The following is a 24,582-nucleotide window of genomic DNA, read 5'->3' as shown; positions in this document are numbered from 1 at the left end:
AGAAAAATCTTATTTCTATTAAATAGCTATAACTTTACTTCCTTTTTTTTATTTTTAAGAAAAATCTTATTTCTATTAAATAGCTATAACTTTACTTCCTTTTTTTTTTATTTTTAAGAAAAATCTTATTTCTATTAAATAGCTATAACTTTACTTCCTTTTTTTTTATTTTTAAGAAAAATCTTATTTCTATTAAATAGCTATAACTTTACTTTTTTTTTATTTTTAAGAAAAATCTTATTTCTATTAAATAGCTATAACTTTACTTCCTTTTTTTTTATTTTTAAGAAAAATCTTATTTCTATTAAATAGCTATAACTTTACTTCCTTTTTTTTATTTTTAAGAAAAATCTTATTTCTATTAAATAGCTATAACTTTACTTCCTTTTTTTTTTCATCACTATTTACATTGATTTCCTTTATGTCTTCCTCTCACTTATGTTAAGTATTCTACCAGTGATAAGAGAAAAATCCAGGTTGTCCTCGACGGTCGTACATCTAAACAATACGATATAAATGCGGGAGTGCCTCAGGGGTCTATCCTTGGACCTCTATTGTTCCTAATATTTATTAATGACCTCCCTGACAAAACTGCCTCTGAGATGGGTATATATGCTGATGACATCACACTCTATAACAGGCATGACAGGAAAACAAATGAACACATAACTAAAAAAAATGGCAAAAACACTAGAGGATGGAATGGGGACAAAAATGGATGGTCACATTCAATGCTGCCAAGACTAAACTGGTTTCCTTCAATAATTACAAGAAACCTTCTCTGCCACCAATAGCAATGGCAAGTGACTCCCTATCTGAGAGTACATATTTCAAACTCCTTGGCCTAACGTTCACAGGAAGCATGAGTTGGAACAATTACATTGAAAACATTGCCAGGGCCACTGCGAAGAAGGTAGGCTCTCTCTACTGTGCTAGAAAACTACTGACACCTGAAAGTATCCTGTACCTCTATAAGGTCACCATTCGCCCATGTATGGAGTATTGCTGTCACATTTGGGCTGGTGCATCTGCTGCTAGTCTCTCGCTCCAAGACAAGGTTCAAAAGAGAGTCGCCAATCTGATAGGCCCTGAACTGGCATCTAAGCTTCAGCCTCTGTCCCATCGACAAAACGTTGCATCCCTCTGCCTGTTCTACAAGTATTTTAATGGTGAATGCTCTGACGAACTGCAGACACTTGTGCCCCCACGACGTAGACACCCTCGACAAACCCGACAGGCAGCTAAATCCCACCCCCACACAGTAGAGATCCCTAGATGTAAAAGATCTTTCTACTCCAGTAGTTTCTTCCCCAGAACCGCTAGACTCTGGAATTCCATTCCAGGTCCCTGCTTCACCAACTGTACTGACATGCAGAAGTTCAAGTGTAACGTGAACCGACATCTTGTTGCCTAAATCCCTTATAGTGCCCCAGTAGTTGCTGCCCCTAATAGTAGCCCCCTACACCAAAGTGGCAATGTGCCTTGTTTGGGGTGAAAATGTAATAAAAAATAAATAAATAAATAAAAACTTTATACCCCCCCCCCTCATTCTTTTTATGCCTTGCCTTTCTTTTCTCTCTTATGACTGTTATCTCTGAAAGCTGAAAATGTTAATTTAGATGTGAAGGCTAAGATTTCGAATGATTCATGTATGGGGTAGATGACTTTTTTTTTCTTTTTTTTTTTCATCATCAAAGAATAACTTTGTCTCTTTCCATCTATACGAGCAGACACTGTCTTTTAATTTTTTTTAAATCCGACCCCCCCCAAAAAAAATTACTAAAATAAAAAAAAAAACATTGTTGGGTCTTTTATTTTTATTTTCCTCCCTAATTTAATGTGTTTTTTCCCCCATTATAGCCAGCTCCTCCTCCACGAGGTACAGGGAATGACGGAGTTCCAACAGGTGAGCTTTTATTTTCTCAATTTAAACTTTTTGGTCTCCTGACAAAAGGAAGGTGGATGTGTAAATTCACCCTTGTCTGTTCGTCTGTCTGCACTTTTCTTAACTACTCCTTGGAATTTTTGGAAATTTTACACAAACATTAAACATGATATGAGTAAATTAGTAACAGAAGGGATTTTCCAGAAAAACTCTGGTTGCCCACTCCCTCCGAGGTTCCTTTCGGGTTAAAATGGCTAAAATTGATACTTTTGTTGCTTATTAAAAAAATTGATGCCTTGGATTTTTACAAAACTTTCTGAAAAGTTGTAACTAACTAATTTCTATATAATTTTGTTTGTCAATACTTTGTGATAACTCTTGGGTGTGCCTCAGGTACTTTTTAGGACTAATAAAAATACTCCAATTTTGGGACTATTTTGCCATATTTGTCTAAAATTTTCTGTGTATGTCTATTTAGCAGTTTTCATGGTTCAGAACTTAAATTTACGTATGTTAATTCCTAAAACTGCACCGTTTGTTCATTTTCACCAGGAATCAACATCCACTGGGGCTTTTGGGGTTAAATGGAAGGAGGGGGGAGCAAATTCTGAACTTAGTCATTTTTTTATGCCTCATGCACTCATGGGGAACCATGCATGCTTCACTTGTTTTTTTTGTTTTGTTTTTTTTCATTCTTTGTCTAAAAATTGGCACCCTAAGAAATTGACCTGGAGAAGCTCAGCTGAATTCCAGCTAGAGCTGAAACATGTCTGTAACAGTGTGGAAAAATATTTGTATAAATAAAAATTCATACTAAGTAAATATATAGCTTAACTATACTAAACACTATCATATAAACACTGTAAGGAACTGCTGGATTAACTTCTGATTAAAACTACACAGGAAAAATATAATGTATATATAGGGTGTATTTTAGAGGTGGTGAACTTTAACTTTGTTTTACTTTAATTGCAAATTTAGCAAATATCGGTTGAGTTCAGCTTGATTTGACAATTCATCATGGAGAGACTGACACCCGAGCAACGCCCAAGCAGCATTTGCAAATTGTGTAAATTTATTTTGAAAATCATTTTGAAACATTTGATGAATGAATAATTTCACAAAAAGGGACCTCAACTAACTGGCTACTTTATTCATGCGGTTTAAACCCATTGGATAATTTTCTTTGGAGATATATAAAGCCGCATGTCTACTCTGATAAACCAGACACAGTAGACCACTTGGAAGACAACGATGTGTATTGCTGAAATACAGCCTAATTTAATGTGTATAGTTTGTGAAAATTGGACCTCTAGATTACGCAATATATGTGAAATTGTATTTAAATTATGTATGTCAAAAATTCAACTTTGGAATAAACCAAATATTTGTATGATAAAAATATTTTTCTGTGGTTTATTTTAATTTAAAAACCTTTCATTAATATTTATTGCTTTATATTGTATTATTAATTTAAACGTCTTTTATTGGATCCATGAACGGTAAGGTGACTTTGTAAGCGGTCTTGCAATAGGTTAATGGCGAGCAAGAGTAAATTCAAAGCAACATACTAAACAATTTTTACTATAATTTATTTATTCCCCAAACTAGAATCATCATTTTTGAGGCTTGCCATTTGTTTATGTATGAATCATAGACAAGTCGCATTAAAAATGTACTTTAATTACTCCTACTTCAGAACAAAGTAAATCATAAGCTTAATACGTAGGTGTGGGCCTTTTTTTTTTCTTTTTTTTTTTGTATCATATGGTAAATATGGTACCAGTGGAAGTTTAAGACTCAGCTGTGGAAGTCTAAGACTCAGCTGACCCAGTGCTAGCTGCCTCATGGTCGGGTCGGCGGCGACTAAACCGGCTCCCCCGCCTGAGGTAACCTGGATGAGGAGGGTGTGGGGACACCTAGTAGGACCAAAAACGAGACCTATCAAAGGGCGGATGAGCTTCTCATGAGCCAACAGCCATCTCTTGCAGCCAGAGTTGGTACCAACGTATCGACCTTGTCTTTCCTTGGGTTCTACCGGCTCTGGTCAAGTTCCACTTGTGCCACTTGGGCAACACACAAGTTTCTTCGCCCAGGCTCTCGCAATGGGTTTTTGTTTTATGGTAAATCTGAGTTGGATTATTGTACTTGTCAGAATATGCTTTCTATTAAAAGAACTCAATGTAGATACAGAGAAAAAAATGATGGCAATTTGTGTCTTGTGAGACAATAGCGTTTTGCATTTCATCTCGTGCACTGCAGTATCTGCTATGGCTATACAGTCGAAGCTAGAGTGTCTCTTCAGATGCAGGCCTGGGTGGATGATGAGACCCAGATTTGCCCAGTTACCAGGGTCCTCCTCTCAGTGTTGCAGACAAGCCCAATGGAAAGGCAAGCCAGAACGATATGAGCCAGCGCAGCTGCAGGAGTTGCCGGAAAGGTGTTGCAGTGCTTCACCATCCGATTATCGGGACTCCAAACCAGAATTTTGTGACAGGCTTTACTCCATTAGCCTTTGCCTTTCCCAAGACCTCCACAAAGCAGTGGAGCTATAGTTGGTGAAAATTTGAAAATATTTCCGATTTTGACTAAAACAGATATCCTCATTTTAATTATGGTTGTGTCAAAATAAAAGTGAAATCCTTAAGTGATTCTTCTTAAAAAAAAAGACTCTGACGAAAGAAATGCAAATTTCGTAATGGTGAAAATTTGAAAATATTTCAAAAAAGAGAAAATATAGAATTGAAGTAAATTGAAATAGCATGGGTCTTGGGTATGACAAGACATCCTTTGGTGAAGTTCCATTTGCCGACTGTGGAGAAATATGGAGTCGCCTCTTAATTACCATTGTCCTAGGTTCACTTTGGTGCATTGCTCCTAGGTCCACTTTGACCCAGAGTGGTAATACCTGTTAAGTCATCAGGTTCTATCAGATACTCATTGCATGACCAAAAATGCACCAAGTTTGATGTTTTTGTTTTTCCCTTCTCTTTGCAAAACTCAATCATGTTCTTCAAAATCAAAAACATTTTTCTTCTACAAAACAATCAAACCAAACACCACGAATAAATATTTGAAAATATAAAGAACTTGAAGCATAAAAACTTGTTTCAAAATTACTGAATTCAGCATTAAATAATTAAAAAATGGTTGATATGCCATAAAATCAATAAAAACCATATAAAAATATATCAATCAGATGTAATAATTCCTTTCACTTATTCTGTACTTCAAAAATGAAAGAGTTCATTCTGATTGGCAAGTATTGATTCAGGGGAGATAACTTAAATTTACTCAGATAGCTCCTGTAACTCTAAAATTTCTAAGCCAACAAATGTATAATTTTTTTCTTAAGCCTTATAAATTTGATAAAACCTATTTAAAATAATGACTTCAATTGTTACTTTGATCATATATCTTTTGATTTGTCTATTTCTATTTTTAGCTTATAACGACAAGGTTGTTGCATTCCTCCGTCAATCTAATATCAGTGACATCTTGAAGGAGAAACAGTGTACTTATTCATCCAACAGTTCTCTTCGTGATAAAATAAACAAAATCCGCTCTGAGGGCACAGATGCTCTTGATCGCCTTTCAAATGATATTGAACTAACAATATTATTGAGGTAAGTTGACAATTTCAATATTCCTCTGCCTTGTTGAGAAATGAAATCCATTGTTATAAATTGAGTTATCTCCCTTTTTTATCATGTAGATGATGGAGCTGTCTCCGTTTTTTTATTATGTAGATATGAATTTGGGTGGTTTTTTTTTTTTTCGTAACAAATACGGTAGGGGCAGCCCATTCACTGGTGCTTACTTTTGATAGTATTCCGACCTTTTGTAACTGATCCAGTTCTTTATCAATTTTCTTGACTGTCGCAAACAGGATTTTTCGCTTCTTCTTGAAAACAGGTAGAGTACTTCCCTTCAGCTCAAATCTCACTATAGTCTTGGTACATCTTCTTAGTCCCTATGAAAAAACTTCTGGAGATTTTCCCTTTAAATAATTTTTTAATTGTTGTACCCCAGTAAAGTTTTCCACCTTATGGCAGAAATTCTTTATCAGTTAGTCCCAGAATTTAAATTGCTCCATCCAATCTGTTTCAAAGAAATTTTTGGATGTCTTGTGCACAAAGACTCTTACTTTTTTGGTGGTACCATTCAATGTCATAGGGAGGATCAGCTCTCCCTCAAAATTTATCTTATCGTCTATCACTGCATAAGCTGATTTGTTAGTTCTCCTCATGGTTGGTTTCTTCAGCCTTTTCCATGTTTGTATGTTGATGTTTGACAGGTCTAAACCGGAACCCAGCTATAAATCTATTTTCTTGTTGAGAATGTTAAGTTACATGTTTCCATTGTTTCCTCTCCGATTCAATGTCGAATCTCGTTATTACCCTCTTATTACTTCTGTTCTTTCTGCAATTTGTCGATTTGTGACCTTTCCTACCACACACATTGCATGTTTTTTTGTAAAAACAATCTATAGAGCAATGTTGTCTGCCACAATGATTGCACGGACTTGTGGGCAATTTTGGTTTGGAGATTGGATAACTACTCTTTGAATGCGTCTTGTTTCCTTGTTTCCTTCCGAGAGAATTCCTTTAGTCTGTAACTAGTTCTTCATATTTATGATATTCCTGACTCAATGTTTCTTGAGTCATTCTTTATGCTTACTACATGTTGACAGTCTTCTGCCAGTTTTGGAGTGTGAGCCATTGTTCGCTTTTGAGTCTTGAGAGAACTCATTGTCTTATCTGTGTTTTTCGTTGAGACGAGACTCTGTGCAAAAATCAAACACTTGAAATGACAGTTCAGCCAGACGAAAGTCATCGCAGCGCTTGTTAACAATGGATGCAAAGATGAGATAATCTTTGCTGTCGCATTTCGCTAGGTTGAAACATTTTCATCTTTTGGGAAAAAGAGTCGCATGCGGGCCGAAAAGTTCAGATAAGAGTTTGACTGCTTCAGAGAATTCCAGTTCACTTGTCTTCATCAACGAACTTACTGTGTTCTGTGGTCCCTAGTTTCCTTAAAAATAAGCAGATTTTTTTGGCAATTAACAATGAATAAGTCTTCGTATCGCCTATAAAAAGCATCAAACATCTTATCCTACTCCGATATATAGGTAAACGTTTCAATTGAATTCCATATAGTGTTTTGGGAAAGATCTGTGCTGTTATCACTGTGTTCCATTCTGTTCAACATTTTTAAGAAAAGTTCCTCCTGTCCCTTCTGTTGAAGTAACAATTTCTCTTCCAACATTTATTGTTGCTGTTTATCTTATTCCAACAGTTGGTTTTATCGCATTTCTTCCTTCTTGTGGAACTGCAGGAAAAGTTGTTGTTGAAACTGCAACTGGAGCTGTCTATTTTGTTCGATAACAGAAACTGGTTATCAGGAGTGACATCAGGAATAGTCCAGTGTCAGAATCTGTAGGGGTGCCACCTAACAATTATGTAGATGAAGGAACTATCTCCCCTTTTTATTATGTAGATGATGGAATTATCTCCGTTTCTTTTTTTCTTTTTTTAATATGAATGATAGAGCTGCCCCCTATATAATAATGGTACTTCAGACCATTTAAAAATTTGAACAAATCTATAATGTTGTAATTTACATATCTCATTCTCTCTATTTTTGATATCTCCATTGTGTTTTGCCTACTCTCACCTGGAACTTTCTTCACATACCTACAGTATTTAATAAAATTTTTACATATTTTAGTTGTTAATTCTGCCTCTTTAATTTAAACAACCCTCATCAATTTGCTCTATATCTTAGTGTTTTCTTATGTTCTCTTTCAATTTATTTTTCAGTTTATGTGAAAATGAAATAATGTCATATGTCCCTCCTCATCTCCAGCAATCAACACTAAGCTCAGGGCTACACTCCCCATCAGGGTCACCCCAGGCTTCTCCAGGTCAGTTTGCTTGATCATATATAAAGTAAAATTAGTCTCTATATCATTTCTTTGTCATCAATAGCTTTCTTCCTACAAAATCGAAATTTATTGTTTCATCATTTTCTTGTGAAGCATTGCAGCATGTTGTTAAACAGAATAAAATATAACTCTATTAATTCTTTCCAGAAAATATTTTGTCCTGGTTGCAATTATATTCAAATAGTTCCCATCTTTAATGAAAAATAGCAAACAAACAAACAAACAAACGACTCTGTATCCATTCATGCAATTATCTCCCTTTGATTGGAGTAAGAAAATAATTTTAGAAAAGAAAAACAAAACAGTGCGAGTAAATACATTATTGGGTAGTGCCGGTAGGAACAGCCTGTTATATATGAATTCATATTTTTTAATGAATAATGAATATTAAGAAAATTGTTTAGTTGATTGTGTTGTAGTTACAATGTCACAAGATACATTTACTTATATATATATATGTTTCATTGAATATGACAATTATTCCTTTTTCCGATGTTGTTGGATATCTTTTCTATTTGCTGTGCAGTCTTTTTAATTTCGACAGACATTATGTTGCAATATTTTTGATTCATAATGGGGTATGATCCCACACAGTCGGGAGATTCTATTTATAAACGATGCTGCTAGGAACTGACGAATCAAATTAATTCATGTTCTGCTATCAACCAATCAGAAACCAGAATTGCTCCATAAAAATTAAACCTTTTCTGTAGCAATTTTGCATGTTTTTTTCGACACGGTAAGAATATTTTGCTCTGTGGAACTGTCTACTGCAAACCAGTCACCTCTCAAGACTTGTTTAGAACAACGAGCATCGGAAACTGTTCTGAAACTAAACATGGCTTACACTTCTAGATATTATATAGAATGGCACCCAGAAATTGTTGATCAGCTATATTTTTCTCAAGCGCTTTCTATCTGGCATCCGATCATCGTCAGGAGCAATTGTTGTTGTTTTCTTTTCCTTTTCTTTTCCTTTGAGACTTGGTGTATTTATAAGTTTAATTATTTATAGCCAATTGAATAAAAAATTATAAATACACCAAGCCTCAAAGGAAAAGAAAACAACAATTGCTCCTGATGACAATCGGATGCCAGATAGAAAGCGCGTGAGAAAAATATGGCCGACCAATAACTTCTGGGTGCCATTCTATATAATATGCTTGCCGAAATTAAAAAGACCGCACAGCAAATAGAAAAGATATCCAACAAGATTGGAAAAAGGAATAACTCTGTCGTGTTCAGTCAAACGTGTCTAAATAATGACTTGCTGCCAAAATATACAAATATATATACCTTTTGAATATTATTTTTATACCTACCGACATTAATGTTTCATGCTTACTCAATCATGGAAGTGCAGGAAGTGATAATTACTGCTGGTTGGGAGATTCAAACCCAGTTATAAAGTCCCCCTTGACTTGTAGGCTAGCGTCTTCTCTCCAGGCCACTGGCAATTTACACAAGAAAATGAAGTGTTTATAAATAGTAAATCAGTGGGCATATGTAGTAAACAGTCATGAAACTATTCGATGACTTGAAGTCAGAATGTTGCATTCATGCTAAAGTTGACGGCTTTTTTTTGTTAATTCGCTTAACAGGGCTCAACTTTAATTTCCTAAAGAAACTTTATAACTATATTTTTTTAAATGAATATTAACAATCATTTTTATACCTACAAACACTAGTGTTTCATGCTTATGCAATCAGCAGTGTAGAAAATGATAATTGCTAATTATAGCATTTTGGCTGCACATTTTAAGTCTTATGTATACTCCCTTTTTCACTGTAAAAATTTCCTAAGAGTAATTGATGGTTGTTGTGTTTGGTCACATTTCTTAATGTTAGGCATTTATTTGGAAAGAAAATGCAGACTCGTGCCGCAAGGAATCTATTATATAAAAGAAAGAGGAGAGTTGTCTATGTGCGTATGCCCAGTTAGAGAGGAATTGGCTGAGGCAGAAATTGAGGAGAGAAAGATGGACACAAATTGAGAGAGGTGCAGAAGTCTTAATAGAAATATGTTACACTTTTGCGCCTGGGATATGACAGGTAGACCTGCTAGTTTTTTTTTCAAAGAAAAATGCTCTCATTCTCCCTGTAAAAATTTCCTAAGAGTAATTGATGTTATAAAAAAAAAAAGCCAAACTATTCTAAGAAATTTTTTCTAGTGAATGATGTTTCCATTCTCACTGTAAAAATTTCCTTCTAGAAGTAATAGATGGATGTTATGTTGTAAAACAAAACCATTTTAGAAAGTAAGGTTTTCTAGGAGTACAAAACTTTATTTGGCATTAAATAATCCGTCGGTAAGTTATGTGCTACAAAACAAAAACTAACATATCAAAAGAAAAACCAAACTTTTTGGTAAATTTAATAATAAATTGTTTTTCTATAATAAATTTTTATAGTACTAACTCTTATAGTCCTTCCTAATTTTTGTGTTATTTTTTTTTCTTCTCCTCAGGTGTTCAACGACCTACTAGAGTTCCAGCCCCATACAAAAGGGACTTCCAAGCTAAACTCAGGAATTTTTACAAAAGATTAGAAACTAAAGGTTATGGCCAGGGACCAGGGAAATTAAAGTGAGTTTTTTTTTTTATTGTTTATTTTTGTTTGATTTTTTTAAAGTTTTATTTTTGTTTATTTTATTTTTATTGTTTATTTTTATGTTTATTGTTTTTTATTTTTATTTTTTATCTTATTTTGTGTTTTATTTTTGTTCTGATGTTTTTAGTTTTGATTTGATTCTGTTTTGTTTTATATTTTGTTTGTTTTTATATCTTGTATTTTCTTTATTTTATTTAAAGAAACTAAATAGTTTTGCAGTTATTATAATACAATTAGTATGACACAATCATGTTGACACATCGGTTCTTGCCAGATCACCAAAGTTAAGCCATGTTGAGCCTGGCTAGTACCAGATGGGTGACTATTTGGGAAGGCTAGGTGCTGTATGTACCGCGAGGTAAAATACCAGGTTGAGAAACTGGCATGGTCTATCCTTCTCTCGAGGGGTGATGGGACTCTTAAGTCGTGGTAGGCAATCCATCTAGTGATTGTGTAACGATAAAAAATACCCTTGATAGCCCTGGCAAAGCATCAAGTATTCAGCTACCGACAAGATTTGAATTACGCTACAAACTTGTGTAGTGAGTTCAATCATTGCTATGGCCACGCTGGATGGATAATTCAATTAATCAGTCATAGATTTTGTAACTCTCTGAGCAACAAAGTTCATGTTCATTTACATATGACAATAAACAAAATAATGCATAAGTTTGAACATGAGTATAGAAACAAATAATCTAGGAGAATTACAAATAAATAAAATGCAAAACATGTACCTCCCATTTCTGTCTGCCTATGAGCTAAGGTGTGATAGGGTCAAAGAAATAAAATGGGGTATTGTCTCTAAAAAGCCGCAGCAATATTTGCAAGGTATTATGAGAGACAGGGTAACACTGGTGACCCCTGGCAGTAAGGTCCTGAGTATGACCTTAAGACATCCAGTAGTGAGGCCCCATTTGGGGAATGTGGAGTTATCCTTTAGTTACCATTGCTTAAAGGTCCACTTTGGTCAGGAGTGGCAATGTCTGAAGATGCTGACTTCCTGATCACCAAACGTTTTTTTTTTCTTTTCCTTTTCCAAAATTCAATCATATTCTGCAAATTCAAAAACAACAATTTTCTTCTACAAAACAATCGAACCAAATGCTATGAATAAATAAAGATATAAAGAACTTGAAGAATAAAATTTTTTTCCAAAATTACTGAATTTAGCATTAAATAACCTGAAAAGAGTTGATACGTTATAAAACTTAACAACCAAACCAAACTTCATGAATAAATGTTTGAAGATATAAAGAAGTTGAAGCATAAAAACGTTTCCAAAATTACTGGTTTCAGCATGAAATAACCCAAAGTGTTGATATGCTGTAAAACAACCAAACCAAGCAAAGAATTGAATTGTAGTTTATATTTTTTAAGATCTGAAAAAGAATAAAACATTTTGACACTCACACAAAATGTAGGGATACTTAAAGTTTTAAGGAGCTCTGTATAGCACCAAACTGTTGATCCAAACTGTATTAATAAGTTTTTCTTTCTTTTTTTTTTTATCGTTCTCAGATTAACAGTAAAGAGAGACAATGTTCTAGAAGATGCCTTTAATAAAATTATGTCCACTTCTAAAAAAGAGCTGCAAAAGAGCCGTTTATATATTTCTTTTGCTGGAGAAGAAGGGTAAGTATAAATTAAATATCAATTCAAGGTACTTGTACAGTTTATTCAAGACATTAAATAATGAAAATATCCAAAAAATTTTAAATTGTACATATCCATTATGGAATGAAGTTCTCCGAAAAAAAATTTCACTTAATTTTATCAAGTAGTTTTTTTTTACAGCGAAAAAACAATTTTTGATACTGAGCAGTAGTATTAAAGATGTGGAGGGAGTGTCAGCACTTTACATTGAGTTATCTCCCCGTGGCGTGTTCAAAAGATTCCAAGATGTCTATCTTTAACGCGCTGTCATAAAAACGTGTTTTTTTCCGCTGTAAAAAACAAACTACTCTATCAAATTAAGTGAAATTTTTTTTTTTTTTTTTTTTTTTTTTTTTGAGATCTTCAGTCTAAAACAGATACGTACAATGTAACCTTTTTTCGATATTTTTATTTTTTAATGTCTTGATTAAACTGTACAAGTGCCGTATTAACGACTTCATTAGAATTTCATTGATATTTTATAAGCTTTAAAGTATCGCCATTCATTCTTGAATAATATACCATGCCTGTCCAATTTTTAAAAATGTTTTTTACTTTTTTTTTTTATTTTTAAGTATCATATTCGTAATACATTTGGCATACCAAGGGTTCTTTATGCCAAATTGGTTATAAACGACTAAAGTCCTCAGAAGCTTTCTGTGGTGAACACTCGGAATTGTCCCTTCTGATTTTTTTTTTTTTTATTATAAGAAAAAAATAATGAAACCATGTAAACACTATTTATATTGTAAAGCAATTTATTGAAATAAAATTTTTAAAAATGAAAGCAAATTTTTGTAAATTATAAAAATGAAATATTTGCACTTTTATAATAAACACATGTTTATGAAATGAGGTTTTTATAAATCAATCATTAAAAAAAAATGTATCCAATAAAAATATTTTATTCTAAACTTTATTTAACAAACATATTTTCATTAAAAACGTTCAAATAAAGTTTAATTTTTTTTTAACAACCTCATTTCATAAATGTTTATTATAAAAGTCCAAATAGTTTTATTTCTTACAAAACCTCATTTGTTATTTTTAGTTTTTTTACGATTTTTTTTTTTTAAATTCAATAAATCGCTTCACAATATAAATAGTGTTTATATTTGTTCATGATGAAAAATGTTTCTAATAATTAACAAAATTAGAAGGGACTATTCGGAATGTCCACTGCTTCCAGAAACAGTTTTGCAGAAAGCTTCCAAGGACTTCAATCTACTATAACTGCCAAATTTGTTGCAAGCTACCCCATAGTTTTGGAGACTATTGTGGAGTATTTATAATTGCTCATCTATATATATAAAAGGCAAAATGTGTGTGACCATTTCGTGTATGTCTGGCAAAGGCTTTTCGCACACACAGTCCCGGGTTCGTTACTATCGCTTACAACTGTTTATATAGGTCCTATATAATAATATCTAGGAATTAGGAAAGCGCGTAGCGTATAGATTTATTTATGTCGATTTTTACAAAATTATTGCTGTTTTGGCTTCTCGCGTGTTGATTGGGCTTTTTAGTATAAATAAAGTGAAACTAAACTCAAACGACGTGTTCTCGGCATTGCGCCAGGAAAAACGTCCAGAAGCAATCAACTTTGATCAATCTTGTATATCAGACAGTTGCTATTCAATCTGGACAATTGGGAGCTGCTTTACCCTCCCCAACATCTGTTGGGGGAAGAAACAGTCAAATTTGGGTAAACAAACCCAAACGCTGCGTGACTTCTATTTGACCTTCTTAATTAGGTCAAATGGAAGCAGCAGAGTTAACTTTTATTGCGCACACCTGTTTTTATAGTTAAATAAATAAATTCAAACCTGCTTAACGTATGTCGGCGTGGCTCAATGGTTAACATAGCACTTTTTTTTTTTTTTTTCACGCATTAATTTCCAACTCAAGGGTACGGGTTCGATCCTCATACACTCACCTACCAAAACATTTTTTATTTATTATTTAACCCCCCCCCCTCCCCGGAGTTTTGATTTACCTCAAGACACCCGGGCATCGCCGGGTACCCGCCGCTAGTATTTTATAAACGAAAGTGATATACATGGTAGTAGTATTGGAGGAAATTTCTCTTTAAGTTTGTGTTGTAAGCATTGTGTGCACAAGAAATGCATTGGAATTACTGGTAGAATGAGAAATGATTACCAGTTTGTGTTCCAGAAGTATTATCTTAAACTTAAAGATAAGAGATGTCAGGGAAATATATTTGAATGATAATTATTGAAACAATTAAGGGTGTTAGGAAGTTTTATCTTTGTAATATCATTGGAGCACAGGGAGGAGCAGGTGCTCGTTTTATTACAACAGTTAACAATGGATGGAGTGAACTTCTGCCATTACTAACTAGCAGAGCGTTATCACTGTTGACCAAGAAAAGAGTATCAAACAAATGTATATGGTGTGATGATATATGGAAGTGATACCTGATCAGTGAGGCTTGAGGATATGTGTTGCATGAAAAGAAATGAGAATGATACAATGTATGTCTAATGTGAGTGCTAAAGATAGGCATTGATGATCTTGGAGGAATGTTACATTATGATGGAGATGTATGCAGAACAGGAGACTTTGTTGGTTTGGTCACATTGAAAGAATGGATTAAAGTTGATTGGTTATTAGATGTTAATTGGCTGAGGAACACCAATGAAAACAAGGTATGGAATGAAAAGGGTTGATTTGAGAGAAAGAGGAATAAAGGCTTAGTCAGATATGCTAATTTGAAAATCAGTTTCTAAAAGCTGTCCAACACGTGCCAGCATGTAAAACTGATGTTAAACAAAATATAATTATTTTTAATCACTTGGATTAATTTTTTAAAGCTTTAAATTCTCATCTTTTGTTTCTGAATAAGACCACACATCCAATTTTATTATATTGAGGTATTGTTTATGTATGTCGAGGTATTGTTTATGTGTGTCGAGGTATTGTTTATGTGTGTCGAGGTATTTTTTCTTTAATGTGTCGATGGTTTTTTTTATATACCGAGTATTTTTTAAATGTATTGAGGTATTTTTATATATATATTGAGGTATTTTTTAACCGTATTAGTAATGCATTCAGCATTGCAACTGTGTACAATAATTTTGAAGCCTATTGGATTACTTATAAGTACTATCATTACAGTCCCATGCTGAAGTGACACTAATCTTACTCCGGTTGAAAAGCCTTCCTCCCCAGGATATTTCATAGGGATATGAAATTCACATGCAGTCCCCAGTTGCTTGTATATCCTCATCAGGGGAGATAAGAACATTAGTTTTTTGCCATTCTTGCAGGGAAGTGTTGATGTATTCCTACATACAGTGCCTGGTATTCCCAAATTCTTGCCCATCTGATACTGACCATGCTCAACATTGCTTAACTTTGATCTAATGAGAAGTGATGTATCATCATGATTACCAGTACTACTACTGTAGAATGTTAAGTGTTTATAATTTTCATCGGTAAATGTCTATTATCAATACTTTTTTTACACTGATGAGTTTTCTACTTATGCAGGTTAAAAGAATAAGGATTAATGTGATTGGTAGTTGAATGATGGAGACTATTCTGAGAAGATTTAAAATGATGATTGGAATGAATGCCATTTGATTACTTCTGAGGATGATTCATGACTAATATCTGTAACAGTAATATCAACTTTTCTATTCCCCTGTGATGTACCTGTCATTCTGAGTATACTACATTCCAAATTATGTTTTTTATTTTTGGAATTTATTTTTGGAATCATTTGAGATGAGGTTTCTTGATTATTAGTTGGCCAAAGTGTGGTGAGACGACAACTATGGAAGGCAGTAATTACTGGGAATAATTTACAAGACCCAGCATCCCTATCCTGTTGCAGTTAACCATCTGAAGAAGGTCAGAGTATGAGTTGGTTGAAACGTGGTGAAACAACAATAACTATGAAGATGAGGAAAAAAATGAATTCTTTCCAAATGTCGTTATCTTTTTTTGCTGGTTTAAAATAGACATTTTAAAAAAAAGAATTTAAAAAAAAATTTTTTTTAAACTTTGCATCATATTTTTGTTTATATTTTTTTAAATCTATATTTTTTCAGGTTAGATTATGGGGGACCATCAAGAGAATTTTTCTTCTTGCTATCACGTCAACTGTTCAACCCGTATTACGCTTTGTTTGAGTACTCAGCCAATGACACATATACAGTTCAAATTAGTCCAAGATCAAGATTTGTGGATAATTATCAGGAATGGTAAGTTAGAAAGCATCAGCATCGCTATTCTACTTATTCATCTTCACACGCATCGGATGTTCTATGTAAAGTTTGTTAGAAATTAGAAAATATGTTGTCTTGCTTTTTGTCTACAGGCCTAATTCCACAGTGTATCACGAAAAATACGAGCTTCAAACAAGTGAAAAATTCTCACGTCATCTTGTGATTAATGAAAATTAATTATAATAGAAGCAATAATTACTTGTCAATGGATCAGTCCGAAAAAATGAGTGATATTCTCCCTTACATCTCATAGTTGTTCTTGACTACAGTCGATTCATTTATCAACAAATCGTAATAAAATCCAATAACTGATTAGAATTTTGCATTAAATTATTTTGATATTGAACATTTCATATCAATTTTAGTGTTAAGTTAGCAGGGGTACCGACATTGCCCAGTCGTAAATTACACTTAAATATATTCTAATTTATGTATTATTATAGAGTCGATTCTCTATTGATTATTTTGTATTATATTGTACCCAATATATAGTCATGATTTCAAAAGTAATAAAAAAAAAATATGATTTGAGTGCCATCAGCTAGAATTGAAACCGAAACCAAAATTAATAATAGAGATTGTTAAAAAAAAAAAAATGATCATTACAAAAGAAAGAAAAATGAAAAAGGTAATAAAAAAAAAATTAGAAAGGTGATAGAGGAAAAACAAATAAGAAATATATATATATATATATATATATATATAAAGCTGAATGTGTGTGTATGTGTGTGTCTGGTCACGAATAGGCTCCTATATGGTTGACTATTTTAAAAAACTGATTATATATAATGATAGAAGATGTATTGAAACACAGAAATGGGTATGTTTGATCTGGCAGAACGGTGGTTCATTAAAATTGTGGGGTCTGCGTTCGTGCCTGTTCCACAAAGTATGGAAATAAATTTATAAATTAAAAAAAAAAAAAAGGTTTACAAGTGTTTTTGATATAGATGTACATAATAATACTTTGATAAGTATGTTTTAACTTAAATAGGGATGGTATAAAAAAAATTGTGGGGTCTGCGTTCGCACATGGCCTCCATAGAATGGAAATAGGCACAAACTTTAATAAAGACTTTTCATATCTATCTGCGTAAGTATACTTTGATAATTATCTTTCAGTTTGAAGAAATATGGTATAATAAAATTATGGGGTGTTCGTTCGCGCCTGACTTCCATAGAATGGAAATATGTCATAAAGTTTAACAAGGTTTTTTAATATAGATCCACAGAATATTGTGATAAGTGTTGCAGTGTGAACAGGTATGGTATAATAAATTATGGGGTTTATCTATTTTATTTTTACTTTCATCATATTTTGCTTTGGTTTTGATACCCCCAAATTGGAAGCTATCTCTTTACAAGCCTTCCTTTTCATAACCTATCATACTTTCATAAATCAGAGTCCATTTTCTGTAGGCTGTTTTTGAACCCACTCAACGATGGGTACTTTTGCTAGTAGTGTGTGTGTGTATATATATATATATATATATATATATGTATATATATAAAGCAAATAAAATATATAATTTTTTTTTTTTTTTTTTTTTTTTTTTTTTTTTTTTAAGGAAATTAGACCTGGAGTCTAAAGAGCAGACTTTATTTTAATGTGTTAGTAAATGTATTACTACTATTAAAAGAAAACAGTGCTCATTATACTGTAGATATATAAGCTCAATAGGTATAGATATCCTAGGGCTATTTTAATATTGAGTAAAATGATTCATAATTTTGAATTAAAATCAGTTTCAAAATGAAAAAACAAGCAAAATCAACTAGAGTGTACGATCGTTTCAGAAATGATCATTTTATTTAAATTGACAATAAATATTGACAAACTGAGAAGACAAAATATAACAACATGCCAAGATAGACTCAAATTGAAACAGATTTTATAATGGAGATAAAAAATCTGCCTGACAATACGACTCAAGTGCTAGTTTTATTTTGGTGCCTTTAACTGTTTCCACTCGCCCTTATTTTTGCATGATGAGGAGACTTTGTTTTTAAAGGACAAATATTTTGTCAGATTATTGTTAATACTTATTGTTAATTTAAATAAAATGACCATTTCTGAAACGATCATACAGTCTATTTGATTTTGTTTGTGTTTTTCTGTTGAAACTGATTTTAATTCAAAATTATGAATCGTTTTATTATATTTATATATATATATATATATAAAGTGTAAGAAATAATGATAAAATCATTTTATTTTTGTTGTTGTAAGTTCAATATTTTGCTAAAAACTAGAGCAAAACACATATGGAACCAACGGAATAACTTGTATATTTCTCTTCTCTTCTACTCTGAGGCATTACCTCCTCTTTAACACGAAAATAAAGAAAAGAAAAAAAAAATCACATACCAGACTTCCTACCCTGATGAGGCTATTTTTAGCAAAATATTGAACTTATAACAACAAAAGTAAATAAAATGATTTTCTGATTATTTCCGACATTTCAAAGTTTTCAAATTTCTCATTTTAATTTTATTCAAAATAAGTGTCTTCTAAAAGTGTGTGACCAGCTTTTACTTATATATATATATATATATATATATATATATATATATATATATATATATATATATATATATATATAGAGAGAGAGAGAGAGAATTTTTTTTTATTTAAAAGCCAAAGACAATGCGGGGAAAGACCGGAATTATGAAAGTAAAGAAAGAAAAACAAACAAATGTAGAAGGGTATGCTTGAGTAGAGGAGTGTCTAGCCTTTATTCGTCTATCTTTCCTCACCTCAATGTATAATTACTTATAACCAAGTTGCTGGTATGTCCGGTATATGTAAAGCCATCTTGAATCCACTTTTGTCTTTTGAAAAAGAGAGGTCCCTTTCTCTCGAAATTAATCAAAGTTCCATCACCCACGGACTTTACATACACCGGACATACCAGCAACTTGGTTATAAGTAATTATACATTGAGGTGAGGAAAGATAGACGAATAAAGGCTAGACACTCCTCTACTCAAGCATACCCGTCTACATTTGTTTGTTTTTCTTTCTTTACTTTCATAATTCCGGTCTTTCCCCACATTGTTTTTGGCTTTTAAAAAAAAAAAAAAAATTCTATATATTTCTTTACCAACAATGCTTCAAGCAAACTACTACCTACTCTTTATATATATATATATATATATATATATAACCATGTTTATGGTGGACATGATTCAAACAAGGGCAGGTTGATAGTCTGCAGTGTTTTATAATTATAGATTAATAAAAAAAATTAATCTTTGAAAAGAACTCTTTGAATGTTTTTTTTTGTTTTGTTTTTTTTCAGGTTCCGATTTGCAGGACGTGTTTTGGGATTGGCTCTTGTACACCAATACCTACTAGATGCATTCTTTACTAGACCATTTTATAAAGCTTTATTGAGAGAGTAAGTCAACCGTTTCTTTGTATTTTCATAATTCTTGACAAATTTGTGACTTTATTCTGAATTTTTAATGTTAAGCAACTTTGCACATAGTCTTTTACATAAGTGCGCACTTTTGCATTTCTGCTTGTGAGTGATCAAACTATAAATCAACAAAAGTCTTTTTACATACGTGCGCGGTTGTTGGTTTTTCCATGCATGGGCAATGATCCCCTCATGGTTGTTGATCTGTTTAAGATCAGTCTACTCTTGCATGGAAACACAATAGACGTTTGCTGAGGTTTCAAAAGTTTTATTAGAGAAAGATAATTTACTTATTGAGAGGAGAGACTAATATATAATTAATTCTTAACTTGTTTTTCTTAACTTAGATGGTGATGCACAGCAGAGTCTCTAGGCAGCATTCACTTAGATTTCTATATTGTCTGGCACATATTGTCTGTATCACTCACAATGATCGACTAAGGGGAAACTCTGTTCAGTCCCCTGATCATGTGACATCGTCCCTGTCATATGCTTTGACACCTGCATTTTTAGCTCATTTTGACTAAGGACTAAACCTTTGACTCCCCCCGCCCCTGTACGTTTCTATCACGCCTCCTGCAGTATATTTCCGTTTACCGCCAGGTTATTATAACATGTACTAATGTAAATCTTGCCAAGATTCATACCAATTAACATAATCTCTAATTATAGGCATAGGGTCCCAATATATAACAATGCCTTTTTCTCTCAGATCAATCATCTGCCTTGTCGGCAGGGTCATGAGTTAACTGATTGTAAACACATACCCCACCACTCTAAAAAAAAAAAAAAAAAAACTTGGCCACTTTTAATATTGTATGACAAGATTCTAGTGGCTAGGCATTCGGTCTCTTCAACCTTACTTTGGCTAGATGGGAGGTCAGAGTGACTCAATTAATATGGTGGGAAAAGAATCCAGTACATTGGATAAACATACATGAAAATTATATATAATAACTGTAATTGCAGAATACCTGGCGATTGCCCATTGGATGGCAAATGCTTAACCTCAGAAATAGTGTACAAATGTGAGATTAAGGCTGATAATATTAAGAAGGTATATCTTGGAGCCACGGGGTGTGTCTTTAAGGAAAGATTCAGAAACCATGTTGTATCCTTCAAAAAGAAAAACTATTAAAGAAGATGATAATGATGGTACAAGAATTAACATTAAAAATAAAAAGAGGAACACAACTGCATTAGGTGATTGGGTTTGGGAACTTCATAAAAACAAAAAATATTTTGAATTAAAATGGTCAATAGTAGATAAGGGTAGTAAGTATAGACCTGGGAAATCAAAAAGATGCAATCTGTGTTTACTGGAAGCCTTTTACATAGTGAATTCTAAAGAAATATTAAATAAGAGGCTGGATGCTATACAGGGATGTCTTCATAGGAATATATTTTTGCTATCATGTCTAAAACATAGCTGAGAGGGGAAAAAAGGTTCTTGTGAGAGAAAAAAAAAGGTTCTTGAGTGAAAGGCCAGAGTTAAAATAAAGTTAAATAGCTAAAAATGGAGTAAATTAGATGTGATAAATGATTCAAATTTAGTAAGTAAATTTGGAATCTAAAATTCAACACTAGAAACACATTTTTAGAAACAAAGACAATGGATTATTAGATAAGAAATTTAGATCTATAAAAAGGCCTAACAAAGATTAGCAATATTGTTTCAAAACTAGGAACACAATATTAATTATATGGATGGTGAAATAGTTGATACTGTTTTTAGATCAATAGAATAGCTTAAAGATTAGCAATATAAATTCTACACTAGAAAAACAGTATTAGTAATAAAGAATGGAGATTAATAGATACTGTTTTTAGATTAGTAAAACTTAAAAAATCCTAGCTTATTAAATATTTGAACGGTTAAATCCAAAAACCATGGTGGACCTTCACTTCCGTTGGAGTAAAACATACATGGAGCTAAATAATATATTTATTAATAGAATACTTATTAATAGGATATTTATTATTATTAGATAAGTATTTAAGAACTTAAATTTTGAATTGATATTATTTGAATTAAAGCCATATATAACCTCAGAAAATTGCTAGATGGCAAACGTAGGGTAAAACTTTGGTAACAAAATCAGTATCACAGTTAAGATATGCTTTACAAACTTATAATTTGAATACATTAGCCTAGATTTAAATGGTTTTGATTAATTAACAAATAAATCATAAATGCATATTAGGAATTCGCCAAATTAGAACTCTGCAAAAGCATTAAAATCACGAACGTATAGAGTTAACTCCTTTTCAACGTCATAACTACATATTAGTAATTTGGCAACTTATAATTCGACAAAAGCTTTAAAATTTCGAACGTATAGAGTTACCTCCCATTCAACGTCTAAACTATCAGATAATCGTAAATCTTAATAGGTAAGAACGAAAGAAAATAAAAAATTAAAAATAAATTTAGATCCTAAATTTTAAATGAAAATTGGGATTGCACTGAATTAAGAGTATTGTTAACCATTTTTTTCCTTATGGAATATATTTTAAACAAAACACTTTTTGAAATTACACAAATAAGTTAGCCGGTATTTTAGTAAATAATCAAAGCAAATTCTAGATACAAAACTAACATAGATTCTAAACAATATATCTGAAGACTTAGTTGATTAGTCCGGATTAGAACAAACAAATAAATAAAATAAAATTAAGTAATAAAGAAATTTTAATTTAATAAATTAGTGAATGTATTAGTAAAATATATTAAGTGAACATAGGTAATTAGTGGTAATATTGAATGATTGATTAAAATTTTTGTTTTTTTAAATAGAGATACGAAAATAGGTAAATAAAAAAAATCTTTAAAAACTTTGGAAGGATGAGATGTAGGTAAAATATTTTCCCATGTTTTTCCTTATAAGGAAAATGGATTCCATCTTGTTCATTGCTAAAGTGTTTTTTATTCAATATGTCTGATGAAAGGCTGTTCTTTTGAAAATTTTCAAACGATATAGGGTTTGAATTTGTCCGAATAGTCTTGAAACAATTGTAACTAATGATGAAATACACTATTTGTTGCTATCAATCTATTCCTTGATTTTGTTAAAACGATATATATATATATATAAAAAGTGAAAGTGTGTGTGTCTGTAAATTTCCCTACACAATAACTCTGTCAATTTTTAGTCTACAGGCTCGAAATTTGATATACAGTGTATGGAAATTTGGGAAAATGTTTGTAATCCTTTTTCAGCCAGAAATTTGGCTGTTAAGGGTTCAAAGTTCAATGATTTGACCTTTGAGAACTCTACCAAACTCCTCCGCCAATTTTAGGTATAAACAATTGAAATTTTAGATATAGGTTCCTTGGGCATGAATCTAACTGAATAACTTGATTTGAGCTCAAAACAATAAATGTTAAGGGGTCATAATAGGGGTCAAAGTTAAAAAAAATTTGACCTCTGCAGTCTCTACCAAATTACTCAGACAATTTCTGGTCTAAACATTTGAAATTTTACATAAAGGGTATTCAGAGATAGGGCAAGCTTTTTAATTGGTTTGGGTCGAAAATTTGAGCTACAAATATATAAATGTATGTATGTATGTTTGCATGTCTGCCTAAAACTTTCGACAGAGGCGACGGATTTTCACAAGATCAGTATTGTTTTGAAGCTCTACCCTTCAGACGACAAATACCGAAAAATTAGCTAAAAACATTAATTTCTTCACCCTCAACTGGGTACTTTTCTACAGGGAGGGGTTGGTTTTTTCACCAAAATTTTCGAAAGTCATCTCCTCTTTTCGATTGTCTAGCCTTAATTTAAATCTACGTCACTTCCGATTTGGCGGTGGTCTCGTAACAGAAAAGCCGTCACATTTTTTCCCGTTCTTTTCCTACGAGTTCGAGCCTGCCTTCCTACTATCACTTTTTTTTGCTCAAGACACACTTCCAAACACCCGGGCAATGCCAGACACCCATGTTAGTATGTGTATATATATATATATATATGTGTATGTATGTATGTATTTCGTGTACATTTATTTCGAAATTTAAATAAGTTTTTTATCAATTTTCTTTTGTTCTTAGAGTTGGAGCATCTTACTGTATGCCAGATATTCAGCCACTATTTCAGACATTCCAATCAGATCTTTTCAAAATTCTAACCATCAATCGTTTATATTTTTTTGCATTTGGTTCACCATGTACATTTTCCAAGTAGTTACAGAAATTCTTTTTCACAAGTCCAGTTGTTCGTGTAATTACTGGAATGATAGAGGTCTTCCTAAGATTTCAGTTTTTTTTTCATATCATACATAAGACCTTGGTATTTTGTTATCTTTCCCTCTGTCTGAATAATACTGCTGATCCGCAAACACAGTTACGCAAGCTAGAAAAGTCCGCAAATAACATTAGTTAACACATTTATGCGGATAAGACAAAGTTTATGACTTTCAATGTGGAAAGAGAGATCAGGGTTATGGTTGGCACAACATTGAAGGAAGTCGCTGAGTTTACGTATCTGGGCAGCAACATAGTTTCCACAGAGCTAACTGACAAACTGAAAAGGCAGTTCTTCAGGGCAGTCGTAGAGTTTGTCCTTGTTTACGCTGCTACAACCTGAACACTCCCTAAAAGATTGGAAAGAAAACTAGACGGCACATACACCCGTATGCTACGAACTATATTAAATATATCTTGGCAAAATCATCCCACGAAACAGCAACTTTATGGCAACCTACTTGCCATATGTAATACTATCAGGGAGAGACGCCTACGATTTGCCGGTCACTGTTTGAGAAAAAAGCATAAATTGGTGAGTGATGTATTGCTATGGACTCCACA

General features: G+C 32.6%; 1 protein-coding gene across 1 annotated transcript in view; it reads left to right on the top strand.

The window, feature by feature from the left end:
• Positions 1-24,582, top strand: part of LOC145247427 (E3 ubiquitin-protein ligase HECW2-like) — a 328,541-nt gene that overhangs the window by 279,025 nt on the left and 24,934 nt on the right. Inside the window, exons 17-23 of the mRNA XM_080109185.1 lie at positions 1,861-1,906; positions 5,331-5,511; positions 7,708-7,811; positions 10,300-10,417; positions 11,964-12,077; positions 16,175-16,327; positions 19,653-19,751. Of these exons, the coding sequence (XP_079965311.1) occupies positions 1,861-1,906; positions 5,331-5,511; positions 7,708-7,811; positions 10,300-10,417; positions 11,964-12,077; positions 16,175-16,327; positions 19,653-19,751 (815 nt within the window). The remainder of the gene's footprint in view (positions 1-1,860; positions 1,907-5,330; positions 5,512-7,707; positions 7,812-10,299; positions 10,418-11,963; positions 12,078-16,174; positions 16,328-19,652; positions 19,752-24,582) is intronic.

The sequence above is a fragment of the Euprymna scolopes genome, chromosome 25 (genome assembly GCF_053919585.1).
Source record: "Euprymna scolopes isolate OS-2025 chromosome 25, ASM5391958v1, whole genome shotgun sequence".
NCBI lineage: Eukaryota > Metazoa > Mollusca > Cephalopoda > Sepiida > Sepiolidae > Euprymna > Euprymna scolopes.
This window is presented reverse-complemented; position numbering and strand designations above follow the sequence as displayed.